The sequence below is a fragment of the Oreochromis niloticus genome, linkage group LG2 (genome assembly GCF_001858045.2).
Source record: "Oreochromis niloticus isolate F11D_XX linkage group LG2, O_niloticus_UMD_NMBU, whole genome shotgun sequence".
Classification (NCBI taxonomy): Eukaryota; Metazoa; Chordata; class Actinopteri; order Cichliformes; family Cichlidae; genus Oreochromis; species Oreochromis niloticus.
In genome coordinates, this window is record NC_031966.2 from 3879112 (window position 1) to 3896758 (window position 17647).

Sequence of the window (17647 nt, forward strand, 5' to 3'; positions counted from 1 at the left end):
GCTTGTAGCCTCTAACTTGAAGATTTACCAGCTTCTCACATGGTATGACTGTTGACTTGGCGGACATGGTTAATAGTCTTAGATGAGCCTTACTCTTATCTGTGTCGAGATCCTGGGCTACTTCATCCAAGATGAAGGATGTATCGCTCTGAGAATCGAGGAGGGCATATACTAGAACTTCTCTCTCTGGGTGATTTTTTGAGGAAACCCAGACAGGTAGAATGGAGGATGTCAGTGTGCTCGCAGTTACTTGAGTTACTCTGTTAGAGATTGCGGTTGCTGGTTCATCCCCTTCGTCCTTGTCTTGAGAGTTATCATTCGTTGCAGGCATTATCCTTTTACGCTCTACAAACTTGTCATCATGGAGACATGTGGGATGCTTCTTCTGGCATTTCTCACACATATTCCTTTTATCACACTTCTTAGAATGATGTCCCCCCTTTAAACATCCAAAACACAGCCTTTCTGCTTGTACAAACTTGATACGATCCTGGACTGATTTTTCCGTGAATTTGAAACATTTGTCCAGTGTGTGTGACCATTTCTTTTGCAGTAAAGGCAAGTCACAGGATTTATGTGACTTGAGTTGGTTAAGTGACTTGAAGTTGTCGTTAATGTTTTAGCTTGAATGACTTGGCTGCGTGAGTGTTTGGGCTTACTGATTTCCAAACCCTTGAGTACTTGCATTGAAGCTATGGGGTCACATGCTAGGTCTGCTTCAGTGGATACAAAATCTGTAAACATGTGAAATGATGGATACTCGCCATTAAGGGTTTTTCTTATTTTCATCGCTGCGCGATTCCATCTTGTTGTCAACCAGTCTGGAAGTTTCAGCAAGAGTTTCTGAATTTCCATACAGTCATTGAGAACCTCTAATGTCTTTATGTGTGGCATCGCAGCTTCACAACTTCTAAGGAAGTCAGCAAACTCTCTCAACTCACTTCCATCTTTGGAGCTTATTTTAGGCCAACTGTGAAGTTTGTCTCTGAAGCATTTCCCTATAGTGAACAGATCTCCAAAGCGCCTTTCCAGCACTTCCCAAGCTGCGTCATATGCTTCATCTGTGCCCACCAGGAGAAATCCTTCGACCACTCTCTTTGCGGGTCCACCAAGGTACTTCCTGAGATAATAGAGTCTTTCATTCTTTGGAATGTTTTTTCTTTCAATCAAAGTCTCAAATGACAACTGCCAGTCCTTGAACCTTAAAGGGTCACCAGTGAACAGTACAGGTTCTGGAGTTGGAAGACGATTAGCACTTATTGCGTCTGCTAGTATGCCGACTAGATCCAAGTTTGGCTGTGGATGAGTTGCAGAAGCGACAGCTTGTGTTTCTTTAGGGATAAATGGTGGACTTGATGCTTTAAGTGCTTGGCCTGTGGTGCCCTTAGGTTGCACACCAGGATTTTTTTGGGCTTGGTTGATGACTGTGGGAGTATGTGGAACAAATGCAGGGCTTGTGGCATTATGGGTCATCCATTACAGCTAATACTTCTTGACACGCAGCTGCCTCAGCCTCTGCTTCTATTCTTTTGATTGTTTGTGAGTATGACTGGCTTGAACTACTTTTAGACCTTCGTGACTTTGACCTTGATTTAGTACTGTCAGATCCTAAGCACGACCCAACGTCTGGCCATGGCTCTTCATCACCATCTGCAAGGTCTCCTTGTAGGTGTTTTTCAGCTCTTCTGACAATGAACGAGGAAAGTGATGTACATGCATCCACTTTGCGTCTTTCATCTGCATCAGGAGTTTGTATTTGCCGTATTTGTTCATAAATGGTTTGTACATCTTTGCAGGCAACATTTACATTGTTAATGAGCTCATTCAATTCACTCTCAGAAACTTAATTTCTTAATATTACTTTGCTCAATCTTGCTTCATATCTCCATTTTTCAAAAACAACGGCATATCTGTGTTAAAGGCCTTTGAGTTTCTTCAAGAGAAGAGACTCAAAGATAAATATGTCTCCTATACAAGATAAACGCACCTTTACAATATTCCACAGAAATATACAAGCAAGAACATTTTAACTGCTGGAACCATCTATGAAGTTCTTATACATAAGCCACTTCTGTGACACTTACACTGCTTGATAAGATTGTTAAGGTTTGCTGTGTTTTGGTGAATATGTGTGGTTGTCAAACCAGCGCCAAATGAAACTTGCTCTTGTTGAGTATTCATAAAGCTGTTGTGTTGCATGTGTGGTTCATTGTAAATAACTGTACTTTGTGTGAAGTAGTTTCAATAAAACAGAAAATAGTATCTTTGTTTGTTTTTTTATTCTTGATCTGTTCACAAGTACATAAAAACGAAATGCAAACTATTTACATGGCAACACACAGCTGGCATCAATCTTGAACCACAAAATGAAACATTACAGGCTATTTAGAGCAGCACGTTGTTTGGAGAAGTATTTCCCAACAAGTTCAGGAAGACACATTTTAAGAAAGAAGTCTTGTTCTTGCTTTAAACGTGGTTCCCAGAAATCCACAGCGTGGAGGCTTAAAGACGGACAAATCTTGCACCCAGCCGTTTGTGAATTGGATGTGGGCCTCCAGGGATTTATAATTCTTAAACTGGGTTGCTGTGTATGCGCTGACTCCACAGACAAGGTATGCGAAGATCGGGATAGGAAAAAGGCGGTAGGTCGTCTGGGTTTCCACTCCGCTACCTTATTTCATACGGGTCCACATTACCGATGCATGGAATGTTTTCAAAGTACCGTCTCTTGGCGTCTGGGCGCAATCGGTCGCGATACAGCCCTTTGTCTTTTGCGCTGATTTTGAGCATGTTTCTGGCAGTCCCGATTCCAATACTCGAACACTGTGCGCTTGTTTTGCCTTCTAGCCTACTGACATGGCGCCGCGATCCCACAATGCACTGCGGCGTGACGTCAACTCCAAAGCCCTATTTTGGCTTCATTTTTGCACAATGGTAGGAGGCGGAGTCGCGTCGTCCATGTTTTCTACAGTCAATGGGCAGACCCGATTTGTACAGTCCCGACTTTGCACATGTGCAGTAAGGACCATGGAGTCCTGATCTGTAACTATCTTTTTTTTTTTCGTTTATGTCTACATTATATTGAAATGTTTCATTACTGCAAACATTTTAAGAGATACTCATTATTGTTTACATCTTAACAGATACTCTGACCCATAACTATCGTAAAAACTTCGAGCGGAAGTAGTGGCCTTTTGCACATGCTTGGTACCGATCGGGTTTCCGGTACGGATCGGGAAGTGACAGTTATGTGGGGTCCGGAGCTTATTTTGGTTCCTGCAACTGGTCCGTTGGGTTATTGTCTCCCCAGAAACACTTCCGTTGTGTTTTTTCCTATTTCCATTGTGTTTTGTGTGCTTTTGCAGCGTTTTTCTTATTGCTGGTGTTTTCTTAAGTTGCAGTCTGTTTGGCCTCTCAAGGCCACCGTATTATCAGCTAGATCAGGGGTTGGCAACCCTGGGCACGCAAAGGGTTAACTGATGGCACGACCATAGCTGGATTGCAACCGGGCATTTGCCCGATGGGCCGATGGTTTTTGTTGTTGTTTTTGTAACGGTATAAACAATGAACGGTGGTGGATTGGCCAGATGCTGGCCGGTGTGTAAAAATAACTCAGTTGTTTGGTGGTGGCTGTGGCGGAGCTTCCACAGAGGTCAGCAGGTGGATGAGGGAAAGGGGAGGCAGGAGGAGGAGAGACCCGAGGCAGCCACCGGTCGGAGCGTCAGGTGAACTGAACTTCAGGTAAGAAGTTAATGACCTGCAGTCTATCTGGGTCAGATATAAACCAAGTTTAGGTGGAGTTTATTTTCGTTGTGCTGACTTTTTACCGTCAGTTACAATAACTCGTACTGCGTAGAAAATATTACGCGTTTCGAATTTAGCTGAAAAGGAACAGTTTGTCCAGTACTTCACCTAGAATGGAAAAAGACACAAAGCTGGAGTTATTCTGTGTCTTTACGCTGCTCTTCTTCTCTCATTCTCTCCCCCTCACTCTCCTGTTGCTACTTCAATCATGAAACTGATCAATGATCAGCTGATCAGCTTTTCTCTCTTGTTTGTTTATCACCCACTTTGTGCCAGAAAGAGGAAACCAGTGGTTGTCGCACTAAACAACAGCAGCACGTTTAAGCTTGATCAGCTGTTGTTAGAATTTATTTAATATTAATTTCTAGTATCAGCTGATGTTTGCTGGAGCCACAGCTGTAAAAGCTGCTGGTCATGATATCGGTTTGTATATCTGGTGAGAGGGAAACATGAAGATGAAACCAGGAGATGTCCTTACTAAATCATCAGAGTTGAACAGGTGATGAAGAAACAGGTTTACCTTTTAGGTGACATGAATGAGTTGAAGGGAAGTTATAAACTGTTTCTGAGAGCCAAATAACACCTGGATCCTTTTTTTACGTAGCTGACAGCTGGTAACTGTGCAGGGGCGGGTCTAGCAAAGTTTTGCCAGGGGGCCAGGTAGGGCATTAACAGGGGGCACAAAGAAAAACTTTTCTTTCTTATTCTCATTTAAAATGTCTAGCTTTTAATAAATAATCATCTGAATCTTACAACCAAAGTTTTTATCTGATGTAAAATGTATAGAAATCATAAATATACCAACAAGACAGTGTACATCACTGTGACAACAGCGTTTGTTTAAATTCAAAGGCTTTATGGTTTTTCCTATAATACCTGGTGGGCCGGTCTCTAGTCAAAATGCCCGGGCCAATGTTTTGTCCCAGCCCAGCCCTGGGCACGACACGCAGTGAATTAATCTGACAAGGTGCATTAAAAAATAAATGGCCGGGCCAGCGGTGCACATCGCAAAGTAGCTCGCATAGACACATTAGTTGTGCCGCTTCTTAATAACGGTATCTTAGCTAACAACCCCAACTACCAGATTCAACTTGTAGTTGGCTAAAAATCACTTAGCCTACCGGTGAAAGGGACATTGCTAGCTGGCAGTTTTTTCAAGTGATGTTGAAATTTCCAACACTTCAAATGCTTCAGGAGCTGTCCACTCAGTGCAGCATCAGCACCGCGGAAATACTCGGATTCAGCTGTAGACTTGAGACAGATTTCACAATGCGTTTTCGGGACTTTCAGGTGTATGGACCAATGTTTTCTTTTCTGATCAAACCACAATGCTTTAATGAACAGCTGGATTTGTCTTGTAATAACTACCTGGACACAGAGGACAGCAGCTGATTGAACTGAAAAGCTCAACTATGTGGGGTCAAAGTTTGCAGAACTGCAAACGCAGCTGGAATCCATAGCTGTGCGTGTTCATGGAGCTTGCATTTTCACCTGCTGGACATCACTACCTGACAAGTTTAACTGTCTTCAGAACATTGCAGAGGCCTTATTGACAGTATTTGGCTCTACATATCTGTGTGAGCAGATTTTCTCTCACATGAGTGTCCTCAGGTAGCTGTCTGAATGCTGGACACTCGGAGACCTGTGTCTCTGAGTGGGAGACCAGAGATCACATTAACATGTGTATCTCTGTATTAACAAACATGCCATATTGGCCCAGTTTATTTTTCTTATCATTATTGTTCGACAATAAAGACCATAAATAGCATTTGCATTTTCTGTTGTACAGTTCATTTGCTGTTATGGAGTTCTTGTTATGGATAAAAAGTGTCTTTTTTTATTTCAAAATAGCTGATAACTATTCGCTGATAGCTGCCAACATCTCCGAACAAATATAATTCTGTAAAGTTGTTCTATATAGTGTGTAACTGTTCATATAGTGTTATTAAATTTATTGCTAATATGGCACATTTACTTCTGAGGAAATTTTAGTTGGCACTCATCATCAGAAAGGTTGCCGACCCCTGAGCTAGATCAAGCACCAAGCATTCAAGGGTCTTTCTTATGTTTACTGAACACCTAAAACTTAGCTCCAGTTTTCTAATACTTCATAGAACCAGCTGTATCATTCAAATCATAAAACCTGCAGCATGACTTAGCGACCTCAAGCATGCTGAGGCAGTCTGCCTGCTTCATGATACACTGCTTCCCCCTGCTGGATGCCAGTGTCAATTGATGAGTCACAGAGCTGTTTGGACAACATGAAGAAGTCACTTTTAGTCTAACACTGATTGTAGAATAAGGACTACTATTAATCCCCGCTTTCATTCCAATCAGCAATCAAAGGTGATATGTCAGGGCTGCATCACAGTTTCATAGAAACATTCTGCTTTGTGTTTTGATTCTTGTGTACTACTGCAGGAGCTTTGCTTGAGACACAATTCAAAATAATAATTTTTTTTTCCTTTACCACAGCCCCACAGCTCATCTTTTGTTTAAAACAAGCTTTATGCTAACAGCCAACACTTTGTGCCTGAGATGACAATATTAAAGATATGATATCCCCTTTATATGTGGTTTATTTATTTTTAGAGCAGTGGTAAGTTTCTGGAATTTAACAACATATGCTAGTGACACCATAGAGGTTTGAGATGCATTTTTAACACATAAGATGTTTTAAAAAATAACACAGCTGTATGTTCTCAGCATGCACAACTCAAATTTACTTGTTAAACATGTTAGGGGATTAGTTACTATATTGTGTTTGATGAGCTAAAGTGTTCAAAAAAGAATTCTTTGTGCATAATTTATTGTAAATGTCTCGGTTATTTCATCCAACATTATGGAATCAGAAAAAAGCTTGAAAACATGACTTTTTGCTGGGTTGACCAAGTGAAATTAGTTAAATATGTATATTATATCATATATATTTCATGCTTAAATTAAGTGAGCAATGTATTTCCTAAGCAAATACACTTATTCTCATAATTGTGCATTCAGTTGTAATGCTGTGGGAATAATTTTTCAAGTGGTGATCAAGGGCTGATTTTTCACTAGTTTTACTTTTTTTGCCAGTGCATCCCATTCCAGTTGCATAGGTAGTCCAGCTCCTCCAGGATGGCACATCCATACAAGCCATCACGAGAAGGTTCGCAGTGTTTCCTAGGACTGTCTCAGGAGTGTGGAAGAGATACAGAGAGATGGGCCATAACAAAAAGGACAGCTGAACAGGGTTGTAGAAGGGCATCAACCTAGTCCTGCAGATGATTTCTTATGCAAGGAGGAACATGGGAAGCACTGCCAGAGCCCTATAAAATGACCTCCAGTGAGCTACTCAGGCATATTTCTCACCAAGAACTAACTCAGAGGTTGGCATAAAGGTCCAATATCCTTTAGTGCAGCAGTTCCCAACCTGTTTTGTGCCACGGACCGGGTTATGTCCAACAATATTTTCACACGGGTCGGCCTTTTAAGATGTTGTGATAAATACAACAAAATAAAACCAGTACCGGCACCCCCCCCCCAAAAAAGATTTATTCATAACACATGGGAAAAGGCCCAGGGAAACCGATAAAAACCCTGAAAACCATTAAATGTCACACTTGAGCCTCAACTCTCACGGCCCAGTACCAAACGACTCATGGACGCCCGGGGGTTGGGGACCACTGCTTTAATGGAACCTTTGCTCACAGTCCACTGGTCACAATGGAACTCGGCTAGCATTCAGAGAACATATATGGCATGCATTATCTTTGGTCTTAATCCATGACAAACACAGAAAGCTTGATACTGGACTTCATTGGATATACTAAATACTGCTTGCCTGGCACATGATAGGGTGGTGTAATAGTTAGCACTGTTTCCTCATGTCTGACCATCAGTTTGCGTCCCGAGGTTCCAGAACGGTTGGATTATACAGAAATACAATGATCCCAAATACACCAACAAGTCCATTTCTGAAAGACTAAAAAAAGAAAACTGAGAAAACAAAGGATTCTGAGGTGTGAGCCTACTCAAACTTAAAGCCTATTGGGACGCAGCCCCTAAACAGGCAACTCATGCTGAATTAAAACAGTTCTGTAAAGAAGAGCGGTCCAAAATTCCTTCACAGTGGTATGAAAGGCTCATTGATAGTCATCACTAAGGCTTGATTGCGGTTTTTGCTGGTAAGCAGGGCACACTTGGCTTTTAGGTTTCTGGAGCAAGAACTTTTACACATAGAACCAAGCTTACCTAGCTCTCTTTTCTCCCTTAATGACATTAGTTTTTTAAAAATCTAATTTCTTTGCTCACACTGTCCTTGTCCAATATTAAAGTTTTATGATCTGAAACATGCAAGTACTACAAATGCACAAGAAAATAAAACCAGGAAAGTGGCAAATACTTTTGAAATACTAAAAAGAATAAAACACATGAAGAAAAAAAACAAAACAAACCCCACAACTCACATATTTCACATTTTATTTAAAAAAAAAAAAAAAAAAAGGGCAAGTTACTATGATTCTCCGTTTTCACTTCATTAATATAATCACCCATCCCATCCCCTCACAATAAACAGAACTTTTCAATAAAATACACTACTGCTGCTTCTTTTTAAAGTAGAGTGCTCAACACAGCGAGTCACTGTACACAGAGCAGTTTCCGGCAGTCAACGAATGACAGTTGCTCCACACTCCTCATGCATTACTTCTTTCTCCTGTTGTAAGAATCTAGTTAGCTGTCCCATCATGTGTTGCGTAGAGTTCAACCCATGCTCGGTTTAAGGTGACCAAAGAAGTGCATTTTAAGAGCCAAAAGGGAGTTTCTCACACACTTATTATATTCTTAAAATTCTCATCTCACAGACATAGTTTGAATTTACTGTTTAAGGAATTGGCGTGATGCCAGAAAATGTGACCACATGATCACAAACCAGTCATTACAAGTGATGAAATGAATGCAAGTCAATGGAGTGCACTCAGGACAACAGGGAGGGGGACTGGCAGCCTCCGCGATGTTAATAGAGTACACCAAAAGGAGACTTCTCTTATTCAGCGCTCTGCAGTGGTACATCCTCGGTACCACACCTCTCAGAGTGAACCGGTACAAATAAGTGCTATGAACGAGCAGCCCGCTTTGAGAAACTGAACAAAAGAAATGTGATATCTTCAACAAGAAAATGTTTCACTACCTCAGAATGGAAATTAACATCCTTGTAAAAATAAACAACTTTTTTTTTTTTTCCAGACCGTTAAATTAGAAACAGGATATCATGGGACACGGAACATACACTGACATTTATCTTTTCTATTTTACTGCCAAAACACAGTAGAATGTTGTGTTACGCAAGAATGACTCGGGCGATCATCCTTCCGCCTTGTCCACCACACAAGCCCAACAGTCCTCTGCTGTCACGGTCATCTCATGACAGCCAAGTGTTAATAAGGTCTACTGTTGGCCTTCTTTCTTCTCTCCTTCTGAAGAACTGGAGCTGCTGCTGGTGCTATCCCGCTCTGCTGCCATCTGCAGGAACAAAAAGAATTAAAGACTTTCACAAACACTGAACAGAATTTTACAAAGTCCACATTGCTGCAAAACCGCTGTAATCTGTGTGACCTTTTACTTCTTTCGGGTTTGTTCACCTCTAGTTTTCCCAAATTTTTATGGACACTGCACATACTTTAGTATGTGCAGTGTCCATAAAAATATGCCTCGTTTTCAGCCAATAGCTCTTGGGTAGTCAACTTGTTTGTCCAAAAATACTCTTATTCCTGTTACTGTTAGCATTTTTCTGATTTAAAAAGATTCTTGGAAGCAAAATGTAATAAAATGAGCATCTGGTCAAGACTTTTACAGTAGAGCACACACTGACATATGCAAATTCAAGGTAAATAAATGCTTCCTACCTTCTTGTAGGCCATTTCAAACAGTTTGAGTGATGCCTGCTGCAAGTCGGTTGCAGCCTGCTTGATGTTCTCTCCTGTCTCAGAGTCCTTATTGGTCAGCAGATTCCTGACCTTTGAAATCTCCTCCTTCAGCTTGGTGCACTGATTTCACAAAAATGGGGGGAAAAAAATATAAGATAAAAGTCAAGCGCAAAACATTAATTTAATCTGAGTAAATTACAAAGTTTACAGCATTACCTCATCAGCAGGGAGCTGGTCCTTGAACTCTTCCATCTTAGATTCTGTGTCATGGATGATGCCCTCAGCCATGTTGACAGCCTCCACACGGTCCTGCAGCCAGACAACTCAGTATTTACCAGATATTAAATCCACAGACACGGTGGTGAACAATCATCTGTGTGTAAGACGTGTGCAACTTCTAGGCCTAAAAAGCCAATGTGGAAATGCCTGTAGACCAACTGAACAGATGTAACTGGGGGCGAAATGGCATTGGAGTCGTTTGTTTGCAGCTAGTTTCAAGTCTGCTCAACATAAAAAGTGTCTTGAGATGACCCATTAGGAATAAGCCTTGTATAAATAAGTCTGAACTGATTTATGTGTTTTAAGATGTACATTTTCTGTATTGCACTGAGTTATGTTGACAATAAAGTGCCCATCAATCAAGACTGAGATTTCACCCCTGACTTTTGTCTTTACAGTTTGAAGGTTACCTTCCTCCTCCGGTCCTCCTCTGCGTACTTCTCAGCATTCTTGATCATGTTCTCAATGTCATCTTTACTGAGGCCTCCTGATGACTGGATCACAACTGTAAAGGAGGAAATGAGATATTTATATGTGCACTTCGACTTTTACAGACATCAATTCAAACCGAGTCGTAATGCAGGAAAAAACAGTTGTCTGAAACAAGACTGAGTAAGGGATATTTGCTGTCCCAAGTGATTACAGCAACATGCATAAATATTAACCTCCCTATCTAGTCTGTCTTAGCAACAACTGTAAAACTCAAATATTAACACTTAATCTGCATTATTAGATAACCAAGTTATTTTCAGCAGTTTGAAATGTCTTTTAGCTTGACTTGCTAACACATGAAGTGGAAAAAAAACAAAGTTCTCAGCTTTCAGACTGGTTTACTGTGTGCACTGACTCTGCTGCTCGCGGCCTGTGCCTTTGTCCTTGGCCGACACATGGACGATGCCGTTGGCGTCGATGTCGAATGTGACCTCGATCTGAGGGACTCCGCGAGGGGCTGGAGGGATTCCTACCAGAGTAAACTGACCCAGCAACTTGTTGTCTGTCGCCATCTCTCTCTCACCCTGGCACACTTTGATCTCCACCTGAGTCTGTCCATCAGCTGCTGTGGAGAACACCTGGAGGGGAACATGTGACACTGTAGATCACATGAGGCTTCACTGAGACTGTGGGACTGCAATCCTGCTTAAGTACCTGGCTCTTCTTGGTGGGAATTGTGGTGTTCCTGTTGATGAGCTTGGTAAAGACACCACCCAGAGTCTCGATACCCAGCGACAGTGGAGTCACATCCAAAAGCAGCACATCGGTTACATCGCCAGCCAGAACACCACCCTGGATGGCTGCTCCAATAGCGACAGCTTCATCAGGGTTCACAGACTTGCTGGGGGCTCGGCCAAACAGATCCTGGACTGTCTGCTGAACCTGCAGGGCGGAGGTGGGGAGGGGGACAAAAAGTGTTAATTATGAGTTAAGCATGCGTTAAAATCAGCATTTTAGAAACAAGGACCAATTATAAAAATCATATTCAAAATGCAGAAAACGTTGTTTATTTACTCTTTTGTTAAGGCACTGTACAAATCTATGTTCTTCTTATTGTCGGTGCAGATAGGGTTGTGCGGATAGAGATCACGTCAAAGTTAATGAGCTGGTAATGAGCCAACAATTCAACTGTCAAGCTGCTGAACCCTAAAGTGCACCGCAGGTTAGCTCAACTACGACAAAAAATACACCTGTTTGCAGTGTACAAATGTGATTATGTCCCCAAACCAGACCACACATTTGTGGTGTGTACCACTTTGTCTACTGTTAACTATTTGTTGCCATGGAAGCTGCAGAACTTACTCGTTTACTCCATCTAGTACACCCTGAGTTATTTCATGCACTTTGGTGGTTTTAAACATCTGTCTTGTGTACCTTGGGCATGCGTGTCATGCCTCCCACCAGTAGCACCTCTCCGATGTCTCCCTTGGACACTTCAGCATCCTGCATGGCCTTCTGGCAAGGAGCCACGGTGCGGCGGATAAGGTCAGCCACAATACCTTCAAACTGAGCACGAGTTAGCTTCATGTTAAGATGTTTGGGACCGGAGGCGTCCATAGTCAGGTAGGGGAGGTTGATGTCAGTCTGTAAGAGAGAGAGGAGGACGATCACTGAGTATTTAAACAATTACAAAATGCTTTTAACTCAGCACTGTGGTTCATTTTGTGTGACCCTGTACTAGGTCTGGCCTGCGGTCAGAATCAGGACAGTCCACTCTCACTGGGCCAAGTCCTGTAGCAGCACAGCAGCAGCGGATTCTAAAACAGAACCTGCTGCACTGAAGCAAAAAAAACAGGAGCTTCATCTACCAGCACTGTAACACTGAGCCAGACACAGATTATCTGGACAGCTGACTGAGAGCTGGCACATAACATGCACTGAGACGTGATGACGAGCAGTACAACCAAAATCAAAACATCCTAAAGCATCTGTGATACATCAGCCATTTAGTGTCACCATTTTATACAACTACACAAACTCATTAGCTTCCCATGAGGATAAAAGCTGGGAGTACCTGCAGTGAAGAGGACAGCTCACACTTTGCCTTCTCAGCAGCCTCTCTGACTCTCTGAAGAGCCATGTTGTCCTTCGTCAGGTCTACACCAGACTGAAAAGAAACAGCGCAGGTTGAAAACGCAAAACTTCACAACTAGATCAAGGCTTAAAGACTGTTAGAATACCCACCTCTCTCTTGAACTCCTTGACAATGTGTCTGAGGAGGTGCTGATCAAAGTCCTCTCCTCCAAGGAAGGTGTCACCATTGGTGGACTTCACCTCAAAAACTCCCTTCTGTATCTCCAGGATTGAGATGTCAAACGTACCTCCACCTAGATCATATACAGCAATACTGGAAACACATTCATACAGGTTAACACAACAACAGAGCAAGTAGTTGTATTTTTCTATGTACAGGATCATCTATCTTGGCACGTACTGATACTCCTAAGCATAGCAGTAACCATCAGAAGGTTTTTTTCTCTTCTACTCACATCTTATCTTGGGTCTTGTCCAGGCCGTAGGCCAGCGCAGCAGCAGTTGGCTCGTTAATCACACGCAGGACGCTCAGACCAGCAATCTGCCCGGCATCTTTGGTGGCCTGTCAAAGAAACAAGTTGACACAAGTATCGAAGATGAATCGTTACTTCGATCATCAAGTGCGCTCCAAAGCAGCAACAAGGACACAGAAGCTAATTATCTGACATCTACATATCACCTTAACTGCTCTGAGACTGAGGTAGACTAGTCTTATCAAAAACTTTGAGCAGCAAGCAAAAAAAAAAGAAAAAAAAAAAAAGGAAGAAACACAAAACTAAGCTGTCAAAGGAGTTTGCAAAGAAAAGCGTCTGGACTTCTTTGAGTTGCTTGAAGACGTTTCACCTCTCATCCGAGAAGCTTCTTCAGTTCTGAAGAAGCTTCGAGAAGCTTCTCGGATGAGAGGTGAAACGTCTTCAAGCAACTCAAAGAAGTCCAGACGCTTTTCTTTGCAAACTCCTTTGACTACGATGACCTGGATGACTGAGAACCTTCACAGACACAAAACTAAGCTGCTCGTTTGGAAGGATATTCCTGATTTTAGTATGGGAATGCAGTTCGTTCTGGCTGGTACACCATCACTGAATGTGCCAAGAAGGGGAAAATAATCCAGGTTTCATCCCGCTTGACCTAGAGCATCAGGAATTTCTTTGCAGTTACTGTGGCACGCTGCAGATACTATAAACTACTTTTAAAACTGAAAATAAAAAGAAAGTATATGATGAATAACACTATACCTTAAAATATATATATATGTTGATTATAAATCAGGTTGGTGATTTGAACATGAACTTGGCCAAAATTTGACAGTGATTCGGTGCTCTCCTGCCTGGATGTCTGAATCGTTTTTATGTTCCAAAAATAGCATCAGTTAAACAATGAAGGCATACTGCATGACACAAATCTGTGGAGGGGATAAAATATCAGTATCATAGGGACAATACAATATACAAATTACATTCTAACTGAATTTAAAACTATACTTTAAGTATGTATGCATCAGTTAAACATGTTTTCGGAGGTTTGAATGGATTTACGTAGAATGGCTTTAAAGCAGTTGAAGGTGTTGCAAGTTGCTCAATCCTAGTGGAAACATGATACAGTCTGCTACAGTTAGTAACCCCTGAATCTTCTCAGTGTCACAGCAGGAAAACAATAATTCACTTCTCAAAAGCTGAGCTTTTCTCAAAAGACCCTGGTGGGGGCCTGACACCAGCTTTTAAACATTCATTCATTTTGGTGGTGTTTCCTTCAATAGAAACCCTGTGTGTGCATACCTGTCTCTGAGAGTCATTGAAGTAGGCTGGAACAGTGATCACAGCATTCTTCACTGTGCTTCCCAGGTAGCTCTCTACAACATGAATATGAAGCAATCAAAACTAATGCTCACATGTGCAAAACATTTAAATGATCCTTTTGACTGTCTGCACAACTATACCTGCAGTCTCTTTCATCTTCATAAGAACAAAGGCTCCTGCCTGGCTAGGGGAGTACATTTTGCCATGAGCCTCAACCCAAGCATCACCATTTGATGCACGCACAATTTTGTAGGGAACATTCTTCCTGTTGATGGAAACAAGGTCATTTTTTTACCCAGCTAAGTTTATTTCTTTCATTATATCCAACATCTTTCATTATATCCAACATTTAAAAAAAATAAACCTTGGGTCTGAGATTTAAATACTTGAGAATGTTTTAAAAGGCCAGAAATGAACTCACAGATCTTTCTGCACCTCTGGGTCTTCAAAGCGCCGTCCAATCAGTCTTTTGGTGGCATAGAGTGTGTTCTGAGGGTTGGTAACAGCCTGGCGTTTAGCAGGCATGCCCACCAGACGCTCACCATCTGCTGTGAAAGCAATGACTGAAGGAGTTGTCCTGGCTCCCTCTGCGTTCTCCAGCACCTAAACAGAGATGAGAAAACATTTATATTGGAGGAATCATTGTTTACCAGACCAGATTTATCAATCAACCCCAGTTTTTAAAGTTGGAGGAGGAAGAAAAAACAACAATAAAAAACCCTCAGTTAATGAGTGTTAATATTTTTTAGATTTTTTCTCAAAAAAGGCAGAAAAATTACTTGGATTCTGTTTACACAAAGTTACCCATTTCTTTACTAGGGATGCACTGATCTGATGTTTAACTTTTGTTATCAATCCTATCCTGGGGCAGTGAGGTTCTTGAGTAATGCTGCATCAGTGCCAATGATCCCATCTATTTGGCCAGTCTGATTTTTTTTTTTTCCTGTTCTGCTTTACTTACACGTACAGTAACAAACTTCCATCGAGTCAATTAACACAACATTTAGTTCACGCGCTTCTTAGAAGTTCTCTAGTATCAGCACTCGGGGTGGGTTCCATTTCCATAGATACTGCTAGATTCAAGATAGGGGCTTTAAAAACAAACAAACAAACAAACAAGTGAATCATCTAAAGCATCACCTTGGCCTGTTTGCCCTCCATGACTGCAACACATGAGTTTGTGGTTCCCAGGTCAATCCCAATGACTGCACCTTTGACGGCTTCAGACCTGCAGCACATACAATGATAGTGACAAACTCAGCAGAACTCATGTTTACATCAAAAGATCCAAATTTCTCAGACTTCTATTTAGAAATACCAATACAGAATATGGCATTCTGTTTGGTGACAAAAAAAAGTATCTTAAATTAGGAATATGAATCACAGACATTAGCAAGTGAATGTATAGTTTTACCTCTAAACGACAAACAAAAATTGTCAAACCAGCACCAACATCATGCTTTCAGTGCACGTTCATATGATGCAGGCACTTTAATGTTGATACTCACGCATAATCTCTCCTGGAGAGGGCTCTAAGAGCATCTGGTTGGAAGCCGGTCCAGCATGCCTGAGAATACAGAACAACGCAGTTACACAGCTGTTAAACCTACTCAGGCAAAATATTAGCGATGAACTCACAAAATTTGACATTTTGAACCTCAAAAGGGAAAGCTAAGTATACTTAAAAAAAACAAAAAAACAAAACAAAAACAACAACAGGATGATGAAAATTGGAAGAACCAAAGCATAGATAACATTATCGGGGTCACAAGCAAGCACATGTGACAAGAAACCATTCTTAATAGTGGGATCCAGCTAAGCGAAGCCTGTAGAACAGGGGTGCCCAATCCTAGTCCTCGAGAGCTACTGTCCTGCAGCTTTTAGATGCATCCCTACTCCAACACAGCTGAATCAAATGGTTTGATGACCTCTTCAGCATGCCATCAAGTTTGGCAAAGGCCTGATAACAAGACATTCATTTGATTCAGGTGTGTTGGAACAAGGATGAATCTTAAAGCTGCAGGACGGTAGCTCTCGAGGACTAGGATTGGGCACCCCTGCTGTAGAAGATCGAGCTCTGAATGCGTTACTTAAACTGTGGAGCAGCATGCTGGAGGAGGGGACGCCTCACTGAAGGTCACAGACCCACAGCTCTGCTACAGCCTTGGAACCAGCTCAAAACGAACATTAAAACTCACACACTAAAGTAAATTATTTAAGCAGATGACGAAGCAAGTAGTACTTGCATCTCTAATCACCCCTCTTTGAATAACAGCTGCCGGGTAGGGTAGGTCGGGTATCAAATGAAGTGAGCTAGCACGCGTTAGCTTAGCCCCACAAATATGAAATACACCAGCACATCGAATGCTAGAGCGGCGGCTCAATACTACGTTGTTATTGCACATCTCTTCTCGTGACACGCATTTATTACAGTATCAGCTGGACTGTGCTCCTTGTTAGCGACACAGTAATGATCTAACCACGACTAAATATGCTGTCCTCAAGCTTACGCTGTTAGCATCTAAGCTATGAAGCTAATGGCCACATCGTAATGCAACGCTCATACATCTACTTAACTGTTTGACATTTACCTTTTTAATCAAGGACGAAACGCTTCTGATGTTGCTCCTCGTGGGAAGAGTCCTTGAAACGCTTCTGGTGACGCTCAACATTTTCACAACTCAGCTAACAGGCTTGCTAACTTCAATTTTAAACTACAGCGTTTTAAGTCAAAGCACACTCTTCAGATAGTTCGGCAGCGAAGGAATGCTAAAATATTTCAGCTTTCCGAGCCTCTTCAGACTTTAACGCAGCGTCTCCTGAGAAAACCGCCTAGAGCTCAGCTCCGACAAGACTGCTCGCCTCTGGACTGCAACGGCAAAAGAACTGCGAAGCTTCTTCTCGAATTATCCAACACATGTTGCACCATGCACCGCTCAAGGACCCCGAAATGGGCTCTACAATGACTGCCTGATTATTTTTCATCGATAGTAAAATGTCTAAAAACAACAGTTTAAAATCGAATATGCAAATCAATTGAAAAACTGACATTAATTAAAGAATAAAGCTGTCTGATATAAAGATTAAATATATACCGGTGGTTTTTGGATGTTCGCGGTTTTGGCACGGGCAGGGCAGACGCATTTAGTGGGCCTGTGAAGGTCATGATGTAACGTGGGGTGTTGAAGAGTTTCACGTGTGTTACATCACGGATGCTGGAAGAATTTACCGGTTGTAATTTAGCTATTCTCACTGCTCTGTTAGTTTATTCGCCGATATGACACGAGCAGCATTTAGATATGTATCCATACACACATTTGCCAACAATGTGATAGA

The 17647-nt window shown here is 41.8% G+C and overlaps 1 protein-coding gene and 1 non-coding gene across 2 annotated transcripts; both read right to left on the minus strand.

The window, feature by feature from the left end:
- Positions 1-8365: 8365 nt before the first annotated feature.
- Positions 8366-17220, minus strand: hspa9 (heat shock protein 9). The gene is made up of 16 exons (XM_003459423.5): positions 16903-17220; positions 15820-15878; positions 15452-15539; positions 14733-14914; positions 14452-14576; positions 14291-14364; positions 12971-13077; positions 12666-12828; positions 12496-12588; positions 11856-12065; positions 11136-11363; positions 10837-11059; positions 10400-10494; positions 9927-10019; positions 9690-9830; positions 8366-9306 (listed from the first exon to the last, which is right to left on the minus strand). The coding sequence occupies exons 1-16, from the start codon at positions 16981-16983 to the stop codon at positions 9232-9234; spliced, it is 2037 nt and encodes a 678-aa protein (XP_003459471.1). The 5' UTR covers positions 16984-17220; the 3' UTR covers positions 8366-9231.
- Positions 12143-12346, minus strand: LOC112842505 (small nucleolar RNA SNORA74). The gene has a single exon (XR_003214307.1). It is a non-coding gene; the product is annotated as a small nucleolar RNA SNORA74 (small nucleolar RNA).
- Positions 17221-17647: the final 427 nt, after the last annotated feature.